General features: G+C 38.8%; 1 protein-coding gene across 1 annotated transcript; it reads left to right on the plus strand.

Annotated features, from left to right (window-relative positions):
* Window positions 1-8,765: 8,765 nt before the first annotated feature.
* ip6k2a (inositol hexakisphosphate kinase 2a) lies at window positions 8,766-18,804 on the plus strand. The gene is made up of 5 exons (XM_079884622.1): window positions 8,766-9,417; window positions 11,673-11,886; window positions 16,085-16,251; window positions 17,355-17,530; window positions 17,622-18,804. The coding sequence occupies exons 1-5, from the start codon at window positions 9,207-9,209 to the stop codon at window positions 18,240-18,242; spliced, it is 1,389 nt and encodes a 462-aa protein (XP_079740748.1). The 5' UTR covers window positions 8,766-9,206; the 3' UTR covers window positions 18,243-18,804.
* Window positions 18,805-19,957: the final 1,153 nt, after the last annotated feature.

Below are 19,957 nucleotides of genomic sequence, written 5' to 3' on the forward strand. Positions count from 1 at the left end.
AATAAAATGGGTTTAGTTCTGATATTTATATAATTTTATATATATATAAAAAGATGTATAATTAGGCTACATTGTTAGAAGATATGAGGCTTTTAGTGATTCCTTTTTTGACATTACTTTAATCCCTCGCCATAGCAAAACTGTTTGAGATATTTATTATCCGTTCACAATTTAGCATCTTTAATGTTTTTTCATCATGTTGAAAAAGTTTGGTGGGGATAAAATAAACCACTTAAGAGGTGTGGGTAAAAATTCAGAGGCCGATTTTGCAAAGAAATCCACATTCAAACCAAAATATCTGACTTCCTTTTGCTCTCAGATAATGACTGTAAATTAGAAAGTTGTCTGGCTCGATGAGACCAATATATATACTGATTTTTGTAACTGTTGGTAAAACTAACCCCCCCACTTTTGTCAAAAGCATGTTGAAAGTGACACACTTCCTGCTGCTAGTTGGTGGCGCTATAACTTTGACTCACAATAGTTACATCCATCTGATCGGCCTCTTACCACGAACACACTGCTGAAGTTTCATCAAGATCAGTTGATGTATGCAGAAGTTATACCACTTCGTGTCTCTCTTTTCTCGCCATAAATTCGTTTCCTCACCATGGCCAAACCATTCAAGATATCAAAAATCCGTCCGCAATTTAGCATCCTCAATGTCTTTACATCATGCTGACTGAGTTTGGAGGTGATTGAATGAATTCTCTAGGAGGAGTACATCACATTCCACAGCAAGCGTTTTCCAAACAACCCATAATAGCCGACTTCCTGTTGGGCTGGCGTGAAACTTGACAAGGGAAAGTTGTTCGGCCCCATGAAATCTATATGTGTACCGAGTTTCATATTAATTCATGCAAGCGTGTTTGATATATGGACCAAGTTTTCAGACCCCGTTCAAGGGGGCGCTGTTGAGCCCCCCTGCCACGCCCGTTTCTGAAACTTTTCACATGTCTACTGGCTAATAAGTGTTATGTGTCTGTCGAGTTTCATCCAATTTCAAGCATGTTAAGAGTCTCAAACGCATCCGAAAATAATATTAAAATTTTATGTGTTGCCACGGCAACAGTGTCTAAGATATCAATAATCCTTTCACAGGTCTACATCTGCCATGCGTTTACATTATACACATAAAGTTTGAAGCAAATCGGGTAAAATTAAGAGGGTGACTTCAAAGCATTTTGAAAGTGACACACTTCCTGCTGCCAGTTGGTGGCGCTATAACTTTGACTCACAATAGTCACATCCATGTGATCGGCCTCTTACAACGAACACACTGCTGAAGTTTCACCAAGATCAGTTAATGTATGCAGAAGTTATAACACACTTCCTGTGTCCCATTATTCGCCATAAATTCGTTTCCTCGCCACGGCCTTACCGTTCGAGATATCAAAAATCCGTCCGCAATTTAGCATCCTCAATGTCTTTACATCATGCTGACTGAGTTTGGAGGTGATTGAATGAATTCTCTAGGAGGAGTACATCACATTCCACAGCAAGCGTTTTCCAAACAACCCATAATAGCCGACTTCCTGTTGGGCTGGCGTGAAACTTGACAAGGGAAAGTTGTTCGGCCCCATGAAATCTATATGTGTACCGAGTTTCATATTAATTCATGCAAGCGTGTTTGATATATGGACCAAGTTTTCAGACCCCGTTCAAGGGGGCGCTGTTGAGCCCCCCTGCCACGCCCGTTTCTGAAACTTTTCACATGTCTACTGGCTAATAAGTGTTATGTGTCTGTCGAGTTTCATCCAATTTCAAGCATGTTAAGAGTCTCAAACGCATCCGAAAAGAATATTAAAATTTGATGTGTTGCCACGGCAACAGTGTCTAAGATATCAATAATCCTTTCACAGGTCTACATCTGCCATGCGTTTACATTATACACATAAAGTTTGAAGCAAATCGGGTAAAATTAAGAGGGTGACTTCAAAGCATTTTGAAAGTGACACACTTCCTGCTGCCAGTTGGTGGCGCTATAACTTTGACTCACAATAGTCACATCCATGTGATCGGCCTCTTACAACGAACACACTGCTGAAGTTTCACCAAGATCAGTTAATGTATGCAGAAGTTATAACACACTTCCTGTGTCCCATTATTCGCCATAAATTCGTTTCCTCGCCACGGCCTTACCGTTCGAGATATCAAAAATCTGTTCGCAAGAATTCATCCTCAATGTCTTGACTTTATTCTCACCGAGTTTGGTGGCGATCGGATAAAATCCCTAGGAGGAGTATTTCACATTCCATTGTATGCGTTTTCCAAACAACGTATAATAACCGAACTTCCTGTTGGGCTTTTGTAAAACTTAGAGCACGAAAGTTGTTCGGCCCGATGAGATCTATATGTGTACTGAGTTTCATATTATTACATGCAAGCGTGTTTGATTTATGGACCAAGTTTTCGGACCCCATTCCAGGGGGCGCTATCGAGCCCTCCTGCCACGCCCCGGGACCAGCTTCAGAACGGCCCTGATGGCCGCAGGTTCTGACGTGTGTGCAAAATTTCAAGAGTTTTTGAGCATGTTAAGGGCCCCAAAAGTGGCAAAAAGGCAAAAAAAAAAATAATGAAGAAAAAAAAAAAAAATAATCCTTACGGAAACAATAGGGCCTTCGCCCTTTCAGGGCTTGGGCCCTAATTAACAAGGTCCTCCTGTGTGGCAACCACAATGTTACCTAACACACTTCTCTACCATCTAAATTCCTGAAACTCTAGACTAAAACCAACACCAATGACCTATGGTCTACAAGCATTGTATCAAATCACTAATACATTTACAGTATACTAAATACAACAAAACATCATCATAACAGAGTCGAAAACTTTACTGGGACTCAAAATGTGACTTTTTGAGAATTAAATGGATCATACGAATAAGTTCATTCACTACAATGAATCAGATTTTCCAAACACTACAAATGACAGTGTTTATCCAGCACTTCACATGACTAGTTTAGAATGAACCTGTTCAATGAAGCAGACTTTCCAGCACGAGAGTTTAAAATGAACTAGGCCTAATTTATTAGACTGTATCTGACTTTCCTTTCTGTAATTAATTTATAATGAACCGATTAACTAATAAAGCATTCTTTTCAATGCTATATGATTAGTTTAGAATGAACTGATTCATTAAAATCAAACAAACTTTCCAACGCTAGGCTACATGAGAGGCTAGGCTAGGCTACATTCAGAATGAATCAGACCTTCCTACACATGACACTTTTAAATAAACTGATTCAATAGAATGAATCAGACTTCCCAGCGCTACATATGGGAGTTTAAAATGAACCAATTAATTAGAGTGAATTCTATTATTTATACTGATTGTTTTTACATTTTCATTATTTAGTGTGTTAAGCTATTAAGCAAGGCATTTGGCTCCCACAATGTAAGCACTGGGAAAAACCTGACCCATGCACATTAGGACAGCATGTTTATCTCAGCAGGATATGCTATTCTCTAAGGTAGGGTGGAGAGCACTCAGGAAGTTTCAGGCAGGCTTTGTCTTGGAGAGGAAGTGTGTGTTCAGGACAACGATGACCCTTCATAAAGACATCAGTCCACTCTCTCATTGTATCCGGCATGTGGCTTATTTTAATTCAATCGTTATGTGTGTCATGATCTCACCAGCTCAGGGAGAGCTTCATATAGACAGATGTAAGGGATATTCTAAATGCGTTGATACTGAAGATGGATTATCTCAGAGTCACGTATGTGTTTATTGCACGTGATGGATTGTTTTCATAGTGTGGATGCACAAAGTCAAAGCTGCAGACAACTCTGGCATGCAAGCAATCATTTAAGATGTTTTAAAGACGCCAGTCAAGAGGTCTTCAAGAAATGCTCAACATGTTTTACATGTGTTTATTAAAATTAGAAATCCAGAGAGTATTTTAAGATAATATTACCTGATACTGCACACTTTTGGAGCATGTTATAGGTAATTTGTTTAAATGATTGTTTTATTATCTCATTTACATGCCCATTTGGACAGTTTTATGGCAATATTTCTAAAACTGGATCGTATTTATAACAGAAAATGAAAGCTTTAGTAAATAATATATACTAAAGGTTTAATTTACTATATATATTAATGAAATACGTGTGCACTATAGAGCAGATAGCTTTAGTAGTGGAGTGGTATATATCCACCTCTATAAGACTGCGGAGAAACAGTGCTATTCTTAGACATTGTGTGTGAATACTGTGCAGGTGGTTGAGGAGAGACCCCCTGATATGATTATAAAGCGCTTTGGGTGTACAGTAGTACATGTGAAAGCGCTATATAAATGCCTCATTCAATTCTATTCTATTCTATGTATTATTCAGTGACCCATGTGGATTTGCTCTGAGCTGTCTGGTAAAGACTTACCTTGAGCCCAACTATTTTCCACCCAGTGCAGGACGTGGCTGTTTAGGGATCTTTGGCCATGGGCCTGTATTGTTGTCAGTTTTGGCTGGTCAGTTAGATTCATACTTAGAGTCTGATCTCACTCCTGAGCAGAAACATTTGTGTATAGGTCAAAATACTCATTTGAATTTGTTTCCCTTGATGACTTTATAGTGTTTATATGCTGCATTTCTTTCTATTGCTTTCCTTTCCTGCAAACTTGTAAGCTGTCCTCTATGTTGGTTAAGGTATGTCAGTCATCACATTCTCATTTACTCCATACTAATCCATTCTTACTGCTTGTGCACTGTCATCACGTGGGCAAAATCAGGAGATTCGGCCCTCCCCTGGTCCCTCAAGGTCATCTTTGGCTGTCCTCTCTTAATTTATCTCTCATACACACACAAACTCAATATACTTTCATCGCTTTCTAATTGATTCAAAATTCATTCATCGAATTCATTTAAAATTTGTATCACTTTAGTTTATGATATTTCAGTACGAAAACCTCCATCATTTTCACTAACCACTAATAAAGAATGCTGAAAAAGAATATTACAATTGTCATGGTGAATATGCATGTCCTTCTTTTTAGAGCTAACCAACCTTTTTTTCTATTTTAATAGCTTATTATAGATTGCATTATACTTAATGCATAAATATGCACAGACTTAAAAACAGCATTCACAATCCATTCTCTTTCATAATGTGACATATTTCTGAAATACTTATTACTAGTATTCAATGCAATGGAAAAGACAAGAATTGATGGTATAAGTATTGACCAATTTCTATTGTGAGATAGAAATCTCTATCTCACAAGACCAAATACCCAGTTATGTTTTTTATATTTGCACAGAACATTCTAACAAGTACACTATGTCCAGGTTTGATGATGCCAGTCTGTGCTTCAATCTCAGTGTCTTTAACCCATTGATAGCCACATTAAGAGATTAGCATTGCCCTAATCGCATTACTGTCTCACATTCTCACCTGTCTCCATTCATGAAGCCCAGTCTTGGCCTTGGCTTTGACCTCCAGTTCTTATTGGGTTACAGGATTGACATGCTCCTGCAGACTTTGTTTGGGCTGGATCACAGTGTACCAAGTCTGGGATTGAATGAAGAGAAGTTGAGTATACTGCCTTGGCATTGAGCGAGGTTTTAATGCCCTTGTTAGAACTCGAAAAAAAAAAATGCCCCAGCTAACCTATCACTAATTTATTCGGTTCTCTCATTCTCATTCAGGTCTCAGATTTACACTGCCAAAGATCAGAATGTTACATATCTCAGAATCTATTGCAACAGCGAGCAATTGCCAAAACGCCCTGCTCCATCTCAGATCAGTAATTGGTGTTTCACTCTTGTCAGCAGTTTGAATTGGCTCCTCTCCTCGTTTCATTACTTGACTGGAGGTCAGTGTTGTTTAAACATTTGTAAAGACATACTGGTCTGCACAGTTCTTAATATAAGTATATTTGGTTATTTTTGTAATCAATTACTAGTCATTTAGTAGATGCTGTTTACATAGCGTAACATACGGTATAAAAATATCAGTAGCGGCCCTCCACAAAGAGCACTCTATTTAAAGGCTCAATGGTTCTCTCAGGGATTCTCAAGTTCACAGGTCTCTGAGATGTCAGGCTTTTGTATCACTGGCCTTTAACCGCTGATATACCACCCCTCAAGTTGCATTTGTTCCTTTAATGAATAAATGAATTGTGTGCCCTTTTGACCCTGCCATGCTCACACTCTGAAACACAGTAATGATGTTTTAATGTTTAAAGCTCTGAATCACAGAAAATGCTGCTAATGCACAATAGATTTCAGCAAATAACAACTTAAATTAGCCTTTTTCTCACTCTAAGCTATTGTTTGGCTTCAGAATATAATTTACAGACTTGGTAGCCTATCTTTTTTGTCCCTTTTAGCTTGACACCCACCAGTTACAATCTTGTTTATGCAAATGATTGGACAAAATATTTTTCTTATATGTTCCATTTAAGAAAGAAAAATTTTGGAAAAACATGCAGATGAGTAAATGATATTTAAAGCCACTGTGGTAAAAATCAAGTTTTTAATGTTGTTTACGTGGTGTTTTTAATATGCTTTAAGACAAACCATGTGCAAATTCATAAATCAGCACCATTGCGGAGTATTTTCTCCTTAAAATTGCAGTGAAAAATTTTTCCCAGGAAAAATCTTTTAAATATGTCATTTTGGTGATCAAAGATGAGTTTTAAGGGATACAATTATTGACTGCAGTTGGACTTTAAATCCTTAAACTTAAAGTAAACTTAATAGATGGTCTTTGACTAGTCATATTCAATAATAATAATATCCATCTCCTTTGGTAACTTAAAAAAGGGGTTCCCTGCCCTGTAGTGGTAAGTCATGCTTTTCATTCTTCTCTCACACTTTTTCCATGGCCCATTTTTCCACTCGTGAGTTCCAGCAGGCAGGATTAGAGCGAGGGATTAAAGTCAAACCCTCTGCCTGTGGTCCAACACTACTGCAGATCTCCTACTGTTGATGATACGTGCATCTATCCTCCTTCAAACTAAGATTCTCTTTTTCTGAGGAAAATCATGTAGCCATTACATTCCATTAACTTTTTTTCTGATGTCTTCAGAACTATAATGCCCATTTCCTCTCATCACCAACCAATTTTTTTTGCACTGAATATCATATAACAGCATTTTATACACATTACCACTGAAACTCAGCACTCGCAGTTCCTCAGAAAACAAACATCTGTTCACTGACACCCTACTTAATTTTGTCGGCTGAACGATTGACACCAAATTACACAACAGAAATCCCCTACCATGGGGTCCATTGGTATCATGTCACCTGTTTTTCCTCTCATTTGCCTGTATTTCTACCAAACGTCTTCACAGATGATATCATACTATTGCTAGGCTATAATAGCATTTCATATGTATGTTCTATATTTAATAATATTATTTTTAATGTGCAAGCCACATGCAGGTGCCTATTGCTTTCACACATAGGGGACTAAATATATTACTGTACAATGTGTTATGTAAGTGTTATGCCATGACTTTCAATTACATCTGTAAGTACATCCTTATTCACCTATGCATAATATTGCAAATCTCAACTTCTTGATTGCTTATACCTTTGCAAAATTTAAACTATAGGCCTATTATCGCCCAGCAATATATTTAATATAGACCTAGAACATCTAACTTTACCCACATACAAACATTACACTCACGTAAAGCAATATATGGCTATATAAAAATTTCCAACCGCATGTTTATCACTACAAAATGTAAACTAGCATGGTAATGGATGTAAATGTATTTGGTCTTGGCTGAATAGATCTGCTACACTGCTGCAGAGAAAGTACAGAGACTTGCTACTGCCAATACATTCACAGGCATTGCTGTGAGCAAGTAAGACATGCTGCTGCAGCACAACATATATGAAATAACCCTTGTAGCAGATCTATTTAGGTGGAGCTGGGGAAGGTGGAGGGTTTCTGAGAGCGTGCTGCGGACCGCTAACAGCAACAATGCCAGCTATCTGAAATGTTGAGCAGCAAGCTCATTGGCTGCTGATGCCACAAGAAGTTAATACTATGCAGATAACGAAGTGATTGCTAACAAATGCGCCATCTAGAGTTTCATGACAGAACTTTGTATATTAACTTGGATATAGCATTAAAGTAAGCCTATCCAACTTTATCAACACGTAACTTACAAGCTATAGGCTATAGCGAATCTCAACTGCTTGATTTTTTTTAGATAATCGCAAATATTTAAACTATAAGTAGCCTAGGTCTAACTAACTTTTTCCGCATTTACTAGCCTACTCACGTAAAGCGATAGCCTACTATATAGCCTATTGCAAATCTCATGTGTATAGTGAAAAGCGCTATACACATAAAAACTATTGTTTATATTGTTAAAATGATTGTAGAATATGTGGCCATGTCAATGTTATCTGCTAGTTTATTATAGTTCATTTTCAGTTCAGCTTTCGTTTCCCCGTACTCGTAAAGCTGAATTTTCCGTATTTTCGTGTTGTGAACATAGACTGTAAAAAATAGTTTTGTGGTTGTGAACCAAGCAGCGAGTGCCTTAACGTATGCACTTACCAGCTTCCCTAGACATCCATGTCACACAGAGAAAAACACAGCTGCTGAGTCTGAGCTGCTGAGCTTCACCCCCTCCACCACAGACTGTTTTCCATCTACTTCCTCCCCTCCCCCACCCTTCCTCACTCTTTGTTCGCATTCTGTCCTCTCCACTGGTTGCCACCCAACACCGTTTCCGGCGCTCTGATTGGCCAGTTTGATATTAGAGGCGGGGTTTGTGATGCAGCGCTGACATTTTCTCAGTTCGGTGAGAGATTACGGTGTCAGTAGAAGACGAGTTTGAGAGAAGGCAGTTGACACGTAGGCGATTAAACTGCTCTCTCTCGGTGTAATCCCTTATATTTCACCATTAGAACAAATATAGCACTTTACTAAATAAGTAAGATACGAACTAGATGACTCGTGTCATAAAAGAAAGGATTTGAATCAAAACACAGAGCTCTTTTCTCTGTCGTGTCGTCTTTCTTCCTCATTCCGGCTTCTTTTGTTTATGTCCTGCAGTGTTCCACTGCACGGTTGACATTACATCGCTGATCGTGAGTAAACGATAGAGTGAATCGAGAAAAAAACGAAAGGCAGAGAGAAATATAGAGAGACCATCTCTTCATTTTAACCGTGTCTAACGTTACACGTCTTGTGGTGTCCAACTGGACCAGGAGTGAGAGTCTAATGCCCCCGGAGGATGAGCCCAGCCATCGAGGGGATGCAGACAGAGCCGCAGGGGTATATGGGGAAAGGGGTGCTCCTTGAGCCCTTTGTGCACCAGGTGGGGGGACACTCGTGTGTGCTTCGCTTCGGGGAGCAGACGATATGCAAGCCCCTCATCCCCCGGGAGCACCAGTTTTACAAGAGCCTCCCTGCGGCTATGCGGAAGTTTACACCGCAATATAGAGGTAAGTAATAATGCGACGTATTATTCTGGTTTCCTGTCTATACAGGCTATTCCTTTCTCTTTCACAAGTGTTTTTGGGGTACAATATAATATCTTTCGGTTTGTTAGAGTGTAAAAAAACATCTTCATGCTAAATGAAGGCCAGCAGTTCTGCTGTGTTTCCGTCTTAACGCTGTTTTCTCACGAGGGCGCTGTTGTAATATCATCAATTCTTAAAGGGACAGGTCACTCAAAAATAAAAATTGTCATCATTTACTCACCCTCATGTTGTTCCTTACCCGTATGACTTTCTATTTCGTGGGACAGAAAAGTAGACGCCCTTTCAGTCACATTCATTGTATTTTTTATTATTATAATTAATGTGAATAGTTATTATCATTCTATGGAAGTAAGAAAGTCATGTTTAAATGTATCTAAATGTTTGGGTGTATTATTATCCTTGTAAAGCTCCCTTTCGGGTAGGGCCCCTATAAGGTAAGTTATTACAAGCTGGCAAGGCTGTACTTTTTAATGCACACACCTAGGTATCAGGGTTTTGCTTGAGGATGAAATGCCTGAATTTGGAATGCATCCCAGCCTGACAGACTTGAAAAATAAGCACCAATGGCAAATGTTTCTTTCTGGACCAAAAGACTGCTGATATGACATCATTGACTGCCTCCCCCACACTTGTGGTATCAAGATTTTGCTGTCATTCCTGAGGAAGAACCTGGAAAGACAAGTTCAACCAGCTTAGATGTTCGCTTCTGTCCATCGGTCTCCCCTACTTTTTTTCAGAAATATTTACTGCTTTGTTTTGATGCACACTGCAGTGTCCATATGCTTTAAATGCCCTGGTTTCCAGTGTGATGATAAGTGTGCAGGGCATCTGTTTTTTTATTGGGTGAGGTTGAGGGATGGGTGTGATGTCAAAACAGAATCTTGGACATAATCTTTGTGGTTGTTTTGGGTGTCTTGAAATGCATTTCTTATTTTGAACTGTAGTTACTGCATCAGTGCATTTGACACTTCTCTGAATTGTTTCTTGTTTAATTGTTCTGAATTAAACATCTAGGTGAGACTTTGGGTGTTTGTTTGCATTGTGGCATTATTGTCATTACAATACTGTACATTTCTTTATTATAATGCATAAAAAACTGATGAAAAGTACATGATTAAAATGTATTCAATGACTTCATCTGAAATCAGCTTAAATTAAAAGTATTGCATGTTTTTACTTTGATGCATTAAAATACTCGATTAATAGGAGGCCAATGGGAATCATCAATGAAAATAATGGGCATAAAATCGGTGCAAAAATCGATTAGAATTTTTTTTTTTTTCATGAGATTCATCCTGGTAGTAATTTCTCTCTTTCAGAATATCATATATTTGATTTTTCTTTGACTGCAAATGTCTCATGTATGTCTCTTAATACATTTTAGACTATTTGGGACTGCCTTTCCGGTTCAAAATACATTCTTGTCATTCTTGTAATGTCCACGTTTTTCTTCTGTGATTTTCCCAGGTTTTGGTCCATTGTTTTATCTGATGATATCAGTTTTGAATTTGAGTCATGACGTGATATGATTTGATAATTGACAATAAATAGTGTTGGTTTCATCATATCTTAAGCCTCTTGTCATTTGTTTGTGGGCTGGTTTCATCCTTGTGTGGCAACTGATTGAACGTAAACGTTTCTTATGGTTTGCCATGACAGATTGAGAGAACCAATCCAGTGAAGTCACAGCTCCTGTTCATTGGCTGCTGTTGTTTCCTAGACTTCTCTCTCTTCCAAAACATCAGCCCTATTTTCTCTCTCTCTCTCTCTCTCTCTCTCTCTCTCTCTCTCTCTCTCTCTCTCTCTCTCTCTCTCTCTCTCTCTCTCTCTCTCTCTCTCTCTCTCTCTCTCTCTCTCTCTCTCTCTCTCTCTCGCTGTCTCTCTCTCTCTCTCTCTCTCTCCCCTCTTTCTTTCTGTTCTAAGTATTTCTGTCTTGTTTGTATGTTATGGATTGTGTGATTCCAATCAGGTTAGGACCAGCCCGTGCTGTCGGCTCAGTAGCTTTTGTTAAAGACTCGGGAGCTTTTAAGAGCAAAAAAGAGAAGTGGGTAAGAGATGTTAAAGATTTCCCAGACAGTTAACTTTAAGCTCGGATCTCTGACTACTTCTTCTTTGCTAAAGTGAAGTTATTATGGTTTCACCTCTGACCTCGTTCTTTTTTCTCTCTCTCCCTCTCTGTCTTCTATTCCATCTCTCTCTCCTCCCTCTCTCTGCAGGTGTGGTGTCAGTGAGTTTCGAGGAGGACGAAGAAGGGAATTTGTGTCTTATTGCGTACCCTCTGCACAGCGATCTTGGGGACCTGGAGAATGTGGTCCCTTCGGCCGACCTGGATCCCAATAACAAAATAAAATGGGTCAGTAAAAAGCTGCTGGACAATGAGGGCTACAGCAAAGACCGGTCAAGACACACTCGGAAGGATAAGGACAAGAGGTAAGGGGACGGTAACTTGATTGTGCAATAGGCTTATTAATATGCATAGAAAATCAAATTGACGAGTTAAGGCCCATTCACACCAAGATTGAAAACTATAACAATATTAAAGTCCACACTAGCGAAAGATATCATTAAACCACCTGGCAAGTAGGGCTGAATGATTAATCAAAATAAAATCGAAATCGCGATATGGCTTAGTGCTATTATCAAATCACAAGGCTGCAATTTAATTAAATATAGCAGCTTGGTTCATAGTAAATGCTGCTCTATCTAAAATAAATCCATCTCTACATCTGCTCTGGTTTTTGGGTCACTTATGTCGTGCATTTGGGAACACTACTTGTGTAAGTAATGTCATTTTACAGTGTACATATTTTTTTTAATTGCATGATTTTAGTTTTTACAGTGAAATTATAACAATAGTTATACTTCTTATTTTGCTTAATATTTTTATTTAATAATAATCATCATTATAACAAAATAATATTAATTATTATATTTTTTTTAGTTATATTGATATACAGTGAGGAAAATAAGTATTTGAACACCCTGCTATTTTGCAAGTTCTCCCACTTGGAAATCATGGAGGGGTCTGAAATTGTCATCGTAGGTGCATGTCCACTGTGAGAGACATAATCTAAAAAAAAAAAATCCAGAAATCACAATATATGATTTTTTAACTAATTATTTGTATGATACAGCTGCAAATAAGTATTAGAACACCTGTCTATCAGCTAGAATTCTGACCCTCAAAGACCTGTTAGTCTGCCTTTAAAATGTCCACCTCCACTCCATTTATTATCCTAAATTAGATGCACCTGTTTGAGGTCGTTAACTGCATAAAGACACCTGTCCACCCCATACAATCAGTAAGAATCCAACTACTAACATGGCCAAGACCAAAGAGCTGTCCAAAGACACTAGAGACAAAATTGTACACCTCCACAAGGCTGGAAAGGGCTACGGGGAAATTGCCAAGCAGCTTGGTGAAAAAAGGTCCACTGTTGGAGCAATCATTAGAAAATGGAAGAAGCTAAACATGACTGTCAATCTCCCTCGGACTGGGGCTCCATGCAAGATCTCACCTCGTGGGGTCTCAATGATCCTAAGAAAGGTGAGAAATCAGCCCAGAACTACACGGGAGGAGCTGGTCAATGACCTGAAAAGAGCTGGGACCACCGTTTCCAAGGTTACTGTTGGTAATACACTAAGACGTCATGGTTTGAAATCATGCATGGCACGGAAGGTTCCCCTGCTTAAACCAGCACATGTCAAGGCCCGTCTTAAGTTTGCCAATGACCATTTGGATGATCCAGAGGAGTCATGGGAGAAAGTCATGTGGTCAGATGAGACCAAAATAGAACTTTTTGGTCATAATTCCACTAAACGTGTTTGGAGGAAGAAGAATGATGAGTACCATCCCAAGAACACCATCCCTACTGTGAAGCATGGGGGTGGTAGCATCATGCTTTGGGGGTGTTTTTCTGCACATGGGACAAGGCGACTGCACTGTATTAAGGAGAGGATGACCGGGGCCATGTATTGCGAGATTTTGGGGAACAACCTCCTTCCCTCAGTTAGAGCATTGAAGATGGGTCGAGGCTGGGTCTTCCAACATGACAATGACCCGAAGCACACAGCCAGGATAACCAAGGAGTGGCTCTGTAAGAAGCATATCAAGGTTCTGGCGTGGCCTAGCCAGTCTCCAGACCTAAACCCAATAGAGAATCTTTGGAGGGAGCTCAAACTCCGTGTTTCTCAGCGACAGCCCAGAAAACTGACTGATCTAGAGAAGATCTGTGTGGAGGAGTGGGCCAAAATCCCTCCTGCAGTGTGTGCAAACCTGGTGAAAAACTACAGGAAACGTTTGACCTCTGTAATTGCAAACAAAGGCTACTGTACCAAATATTAACATTGATTTTCTCAGGTGTTCAAATACTTATTTGCAGCTGTATCATACAAATAAATAGTTAAAAAATCATACATTGTGATTTCTGGATTTTTTTTTTTAGATTATGTCTCTCACAGTGGACATGCACCTACGATGACAATTTCAGACCCCTCCATGATTTCTAAGTGGGAGAACTTGCAAAATAGCAGGGTGTTCAAATACTTATTTTCCTCAATGTATTGTATATTGATATTTTTTTGGCCAAAATGTTTAGCCCTAAAAATGTGCATTAATTCAAAAGCCCAATTTTTATCAGAAAAATCACAATTGGATTTTTTTCCCCCTTAATTGTTCAGCCCTTCTAGCAATTACCCAGAACACCCTAACAGCTGTTTAACAATGTGCTAAAAACCACTCATATCACCTTATCAACCGAATAGCACTGACCTGACAACCACCTACTACATTGTAGCACAGGTTTGCATTATCACTGCATCATTAGATTATTTCAAATCCAAGATGAAATCTTAAAATTTCTTCTTTTATATAGATTTGTATTTTTGTAGCTATTCAATTTTGAACCCCTGAAATAAATCAATGTGATGTGTGCTAAACCCTTGCTGATATATTAGTAGGCTTTAACCAGACGCTGAGGTTCAGAATCTTTCTCAAGGGCACAATGCTGACAGATCATGTACTGTTCCTTGCGGATCGAACCAGCAGCTTTACAGTTAGCAGAAGTTTTAATTCCTAGACCACACCACCCCACATCTCTGGAATAATACTAGCCTGTGTTCTCCTGTAATAATGGCCCTGCTCAGTACGTGTCTGACTCAGTGAGAATGTGACCGATCGTAATGTCGTTGTCGTCACTGACCCACAGGACACCCAGCTGGGCAGAGCAGATGCACTCTCAGCTCCTGGCAGCCGGACTGGTGCAAATGTGCGTTTTGAGCCAAAGTTTAGCAAGTGGTTATGTAACCAGCGTAGCTTTGTGACTTATTAGAAGTGACCTCTGTGTGACTGGGGAAGGGGTGAAAGAGCACATAAGGGGCATTTGTTCTCCGTGCGGGATTTAGGATTTTACGAATCATAAGTAATAACCCTCCATACAGCACTTTACTGTAAAACCGGAAGGAAATGCACTTATTGGAGCTGTAGCAAACGTGCATGTCGCAGTAGCATTAAAGCATTTTCATAATAATAATATAATCAGATAACAACATCATAATATTCAAGGTCAAACATGTTTGCAGTGTATGAACTCTTGGCCCAAGCCGCCATGAATCCAGGATTTTGCAATGTGGTTGTTAAAGGGTTAGTTCACCCAAAAATGAAAATTCTGTCAGTAATTACTCACCCTCATGTTGTTCCAACCCCGTAAGACCTTCGTTCATCTTCGGAACACAAATTAAGATATTTTTGATGAAATCTGAGAGCTGGCTCACCCCTTCATAGGCTGCTAGGTAATCGATATCTGCCATCCCAGAAAAGTTAGTAAAGTTAAAATATCCAAGTGACTACAGTGGCTCAACCTTTTTATTTATCAATTTATCAAGCGACGAGAATACTTTTTGTGCGCAAAAATAGCGACTTTATTCAACCATCTCTTCTCTTCCATGTCATTCTCCTAAGCTGTTGACGTAGTGTAACAGCGCAGCACTTCTGGGTTGTACGTCAGAACGTAGGCTCACTATTGGCCGACGCTGGTCATGTGTGTGATGCTGGCCAATAGTGAGCCTACGTTCTGACGTACAACCCAGAAGTGCTGCGCTGTTACACTACGTGAACTCACTCAGGCCCACACAGAAGAAAATGAATAGTTGAATAAAGTCGTTATTTTTGTTTGTTTGTTTTTGCGCACAAAAAGTATTCTCGTCGCTTGATAAACTTAAGGTTGAGCCACTGTAGTCACTTGGACTATTTTAACAATGTCTTTACTAACTTTTCTGGGCTGGCAGATATCAATAACATAGAAGCCTATGAAGGAGTGAGACCGCTCTCAGATTTCATCAAAAATATCTTAATTTGTGTTCCGAAGATTAACGAAAGTCTTACGGGATTGGAACAACATGAGGGTGAGTAATTACTGACAGAATTTTTATTTTTGGGTGAACTAACCCTTTAAGTTGTCCTGAATGCTTTTTGCAAATTGCTTCAAGCTTCTTTGGGTGTTCTGGGTCCTAGGGTGTTTGTTCAGATCTCTAAAAAACATGTTGAGTTCATCCAAACAAGTAATCTGATCCAGCATGTTAGCCCTAATCCGTCTGTCTGGCTGACCCACCTCTGTCTTCACCCTTGCAGTGTGAAACGCGAGGAGGAGTGGCTCAAGCAGGCCGAAGTGTTCTACTACAGTCTGGAGGGGAGCAATGCTGCCGGCCCTCAGCTCAAGCACAACCCCTGGAGCCTCAAGTGCCACCAACAACATCTGCAGAGGATGAAGGAGAACGCAAAACACCGCAACCAATACAGTATCCTTTAGTGCTGCCACAAACAACAAAGGTGGATTGGTCTTGTGTAGTTTACTGATGTTAGTTGGATTATTATTTACACACACACTCACACATATATATATATATCTGTTCAAAAGTTTGGCACCAGTTAAATATTTTTGAAAGAAATTAATACTTTTATTAGTTATTTTTACACATTAAATTGATCAAAAGTGACAGTAAAGGCATTCATAATATTACAACAAATTTCTATTTCAAATTAATGCTGGTCTTTTGAACTTTTAGGAAGAATCCTAAAAAATATATATCATGGTTTCCACAAAAATGTTAAGCAGCACAACTGTCGACATTGATAATAATAATAAATCTTTCTTGATCACTAAATAATCATATTAGAATGATTTCTGAAGGATCATGCGACACCATGGCTTTACCATCACAGGAATAAATTACTTTTTGAAATATATCTAAATACAAAAAATCTAATAATATTTATTTCACAATATTACTGTTTTTGCTGTATTTTTGACCACATAAATCAAGTCTTAGTGAGCCTTCTTTCGAAAAACATTAAATATTTTGAACAGTAGTGTGAGTTTATAAAAAATATATTTGACTATAAAAAAACTATATATTTTAGTTTATTTATTGCCAATGAAAAGTAAATGATGGTAATAAATAATTATAAATTATGGTAATATATAATTATAAAAATAAAATGTGTATGATGGCTAATAAGAATTATAATTATACAAAAATGGCTTTAAATAAATAATTTCATCTTATTTTACTTTTCAGTTTTTCCTTAAAAATCACTAAAAACATGATATAATATTTTAAATATTATATCATAGTTTAAACACCTATTTTACCCAATGTTTACTTTAAAATCACACAAAATATAGATATTCACTGCACAACAAATAGCACAGCACATTATAAAGCTGGAAAAGCTCATTATACAGCTTATTTTGGCTGCAAACAATTAGTGAGGACAATTGTAAGGAAAATAAAAGCAAAAGCATTTTATCATGCAACAAAAACAAAGGTTAATTGTATAGCACAATTTATAGAAAAGAAAGGAGAATCTGTGTTTCCCTTAACCCGGCACCTCCCATCAGAATTCATCCTGTTAGAGAACCTGACGTGGCGCTACACGGTTCCATGCGTGCTCGATCTGAAGATGGGCACGAGGCAGCACGGGGACGACGCCTCTGAGGAGAAGAAGGCCATGCAGATTCGCAAGTGTCAGCAAAGTACATCCGCCAGCATCGGAGTGCGCCTCTGTGGCATGCAGGTTAGCGTAGCACTCAAACGTGATTCCATGAGGAAAATATTAGAAAGGCGATATTTCGTTGTCATTTACACACTCCTCTGCTTTCCTCCAGGTGTACCATTCAGACACAGGGCAGCTCATGTTCATGAACAAGTACCACGGCCGCAAGCTAACCCTGCCTGGCTTCAAAGAGGCCATCTTTCAGTTCTTCCACGACGGGAGACGGCTGAGGCGCGAGCTCCTGTCGCCGGTGCTTCGGAGGCTGCGAGACATGCAGGCGGCCCTGGAGGCCTGCGAAAGCTACCGCTTTTACTCCAGCTCGCTCTTGATAATCTACGACGGAGACCCTCCGCGATCCCGCCATTCCCCAGAGGATGGACTTTCGGAAGAGGAGGAGGAAGATGACGAAGAGGAAGAAGAAGAGGAGGAGGAGGAGGAGGAAGAAGAAGAAGAGGAGGGAGGTGCTTTTGGATTCCCTCACGGAGCAGGTGCGGCTAGCAGCGGTGCTTGCGGCGGTGGAAGCGGCACCAGCGGCTCTGCAGGGGTGCGACGCGTGGCCAGGTCAGACAGCGGCCCGGCCGTAGACGTACGCATGATTGACTTTGCCCACACCACTTGCAGGCACTACGGGGAGGATAGCGTTGTCCACGAGGGCCAGGATAGCGGTTACATCTTCGGATTGGAGAACCTCATCACCATCATTTCCCAACTAGAGGATCACGGCACAGATTAAACCAGCAGGGCGTCCGAATGGGGAAATGCTTCTTTCTCTTTCTATTCCTCGTTCTTTCAGTTCCTCGAGATGTTCAGCTCAGTTAAAAATCTCGAAAACTCCACCTGTTCAGTTGTTTTTGGTGTCTTTTTGCTGATTTTTTGTGTGCGTAGAGGATTAAAAAGGGTCGAGAGGCTAACATTGAAACGTCACGTGATCGGCTTCCTCTGTGTTCAGTAGCTTTACTCCCTTACCCTGGTGTGGTTTTTTTTTGGTTCGCCTTTTCGTTCTATTTATTGAGAAGATAAAATGGTTATTTACAAAAGAAGGACCTGATTTTGTTCCCGTATTCTTTCCTTGAGAAGGTTCCAGAACTTTGATTAGCTTCCGAACACTCCTTATTGAATGAAGGAACAGTAGGTGGCGAAAAGGAAGACTGTTAACCGTCGCTCTACAGCACCGTCCCGTTGCACCTTTACCCATTATGAAGAGAGAACTATATTCAGATAGTTAGTTGACATACAGAGACTATGATAAAGCTTTATTTATTTGTCATATTTCCTAAATAAACTAAAAAGAAAATTCAAAAAAGAAGATTCAAAACTACATTCCATGTTATTGTTACAATAATGATATTAATAAATATTATTATTTGACATGTTCAGATACCTCTATCTTATATCTGTTGTACACGGTATGTGGGAGGAAAAATAAAACTTGTTTGTGTTAAATTCTGGTCTTGTGCTGTTTTTTTATTTATTATTAGTAGTAGTAATTTCTCTAGGTGTGCTGTATCCTATCAGGTCATCTCAGTTTTCATCTTTAGTTATATATGCCGAACAAGAATAGTGAAATAAGAAGAATGAAGTTGGTTAAAACGTTTAAGATCTTTACTAAGGATGTTATTAAATTTGAACTACACTGATTCGTTGAATTTACTACATTTTTTTTATGGTAAGTGGTTCCACACAATTGATTTTAGCTACATTTAAACAAATACATTAAGTTGAACTAAAATGTAATAAGTTCAACTTAATTGCCCTGTGTCAAACTTTTAAAGCAAGGTGTCCTGACCCAGTGGCCTGACCTTATCCTCTTTACTTGCTGTTTGAGACGCTCGTCTCAGTTACAAATGGACGTGTTACGTGTATCACTGTTACACAATGGCGAACATGTAAAACAGACATGCATTATCAACCACACTTTTCAAAAGACAGGAGTATGTTGTTACACTTTTTACTTCAGTTAAAGAGTACATATACATACACTATTGGTCAAAAGTTTAGAATAATAAAGATTTTTTTTTGCATGTTTTTGAAAGAAGTCTCTTATGGTAACTAAGGCTGCACTTATTTGATCAAAAATACAGTAAAACAGGAATATTGTGAAATATTATTACATATTAAACTATTTTTTGTTTTCTAGTTTAATATATTTTAAAATGCAACTCATTCCTGTGATGGAAAAGCTGAATAGTCAGCATCATTACTCCAGTCTTCAGTGTCACATGATCCTTATGTTGATTTTGTGCTCAATTATTAATTTCAGTTAAGAAAGTTTTGTAACATTATAAATGTCCTTAATGACACAATTTAATACATTCTTGTTAAATAAAAGTACACATTTCTTCTTTAAAAAAAAAAAAAAAAAACTTACACCAAACTTTTGAATAGTAGTGTATCAGGATTTTAAGCAGCAATATTAATCAACTGTTTTCAACATTGATAACAGTAATA

The sequence above is a fragment of the Squalius cephalus genome (assembly GCF_949319135.1).
Source record: "Squalius cephalus genome assembly, chromosome: 10".
NCBI classification, from domain to species: Eukaryota; Metazoa; Chordata; class Actinopteri; order Cypriniformes; family Leuciscidae; genus Squalius; species Squalius cephalus.

What these genes read in the sequence shown, in the direction of transcription:
- ip6k2a (XM_079884622.1), top strand. Translation starts at nt 9,207, where the DNA reads ATGAGCCCAGCCATCGAGGGGATGCAGACAGAGCCGCAGGGGTATATG. An exon ending in CGGAAGGATAAGGACAAGAG is followed by an intron (nt 11,887 to 16,084) that starts GTAAGGGGACGG and finishes TCACCCTTGCAG; the next exon opens with TGTGAAACGCGAGGAGGAGT. An exon ending in TGCGCCTCTGTGGCATGCAG is followed by an intron (nt 17,531 to 17,621) that starts GTTAGCGTAGCA and finishes GCTTTCCTCCAG; the next exon opens with GTGTACCATTCAGACACAGG.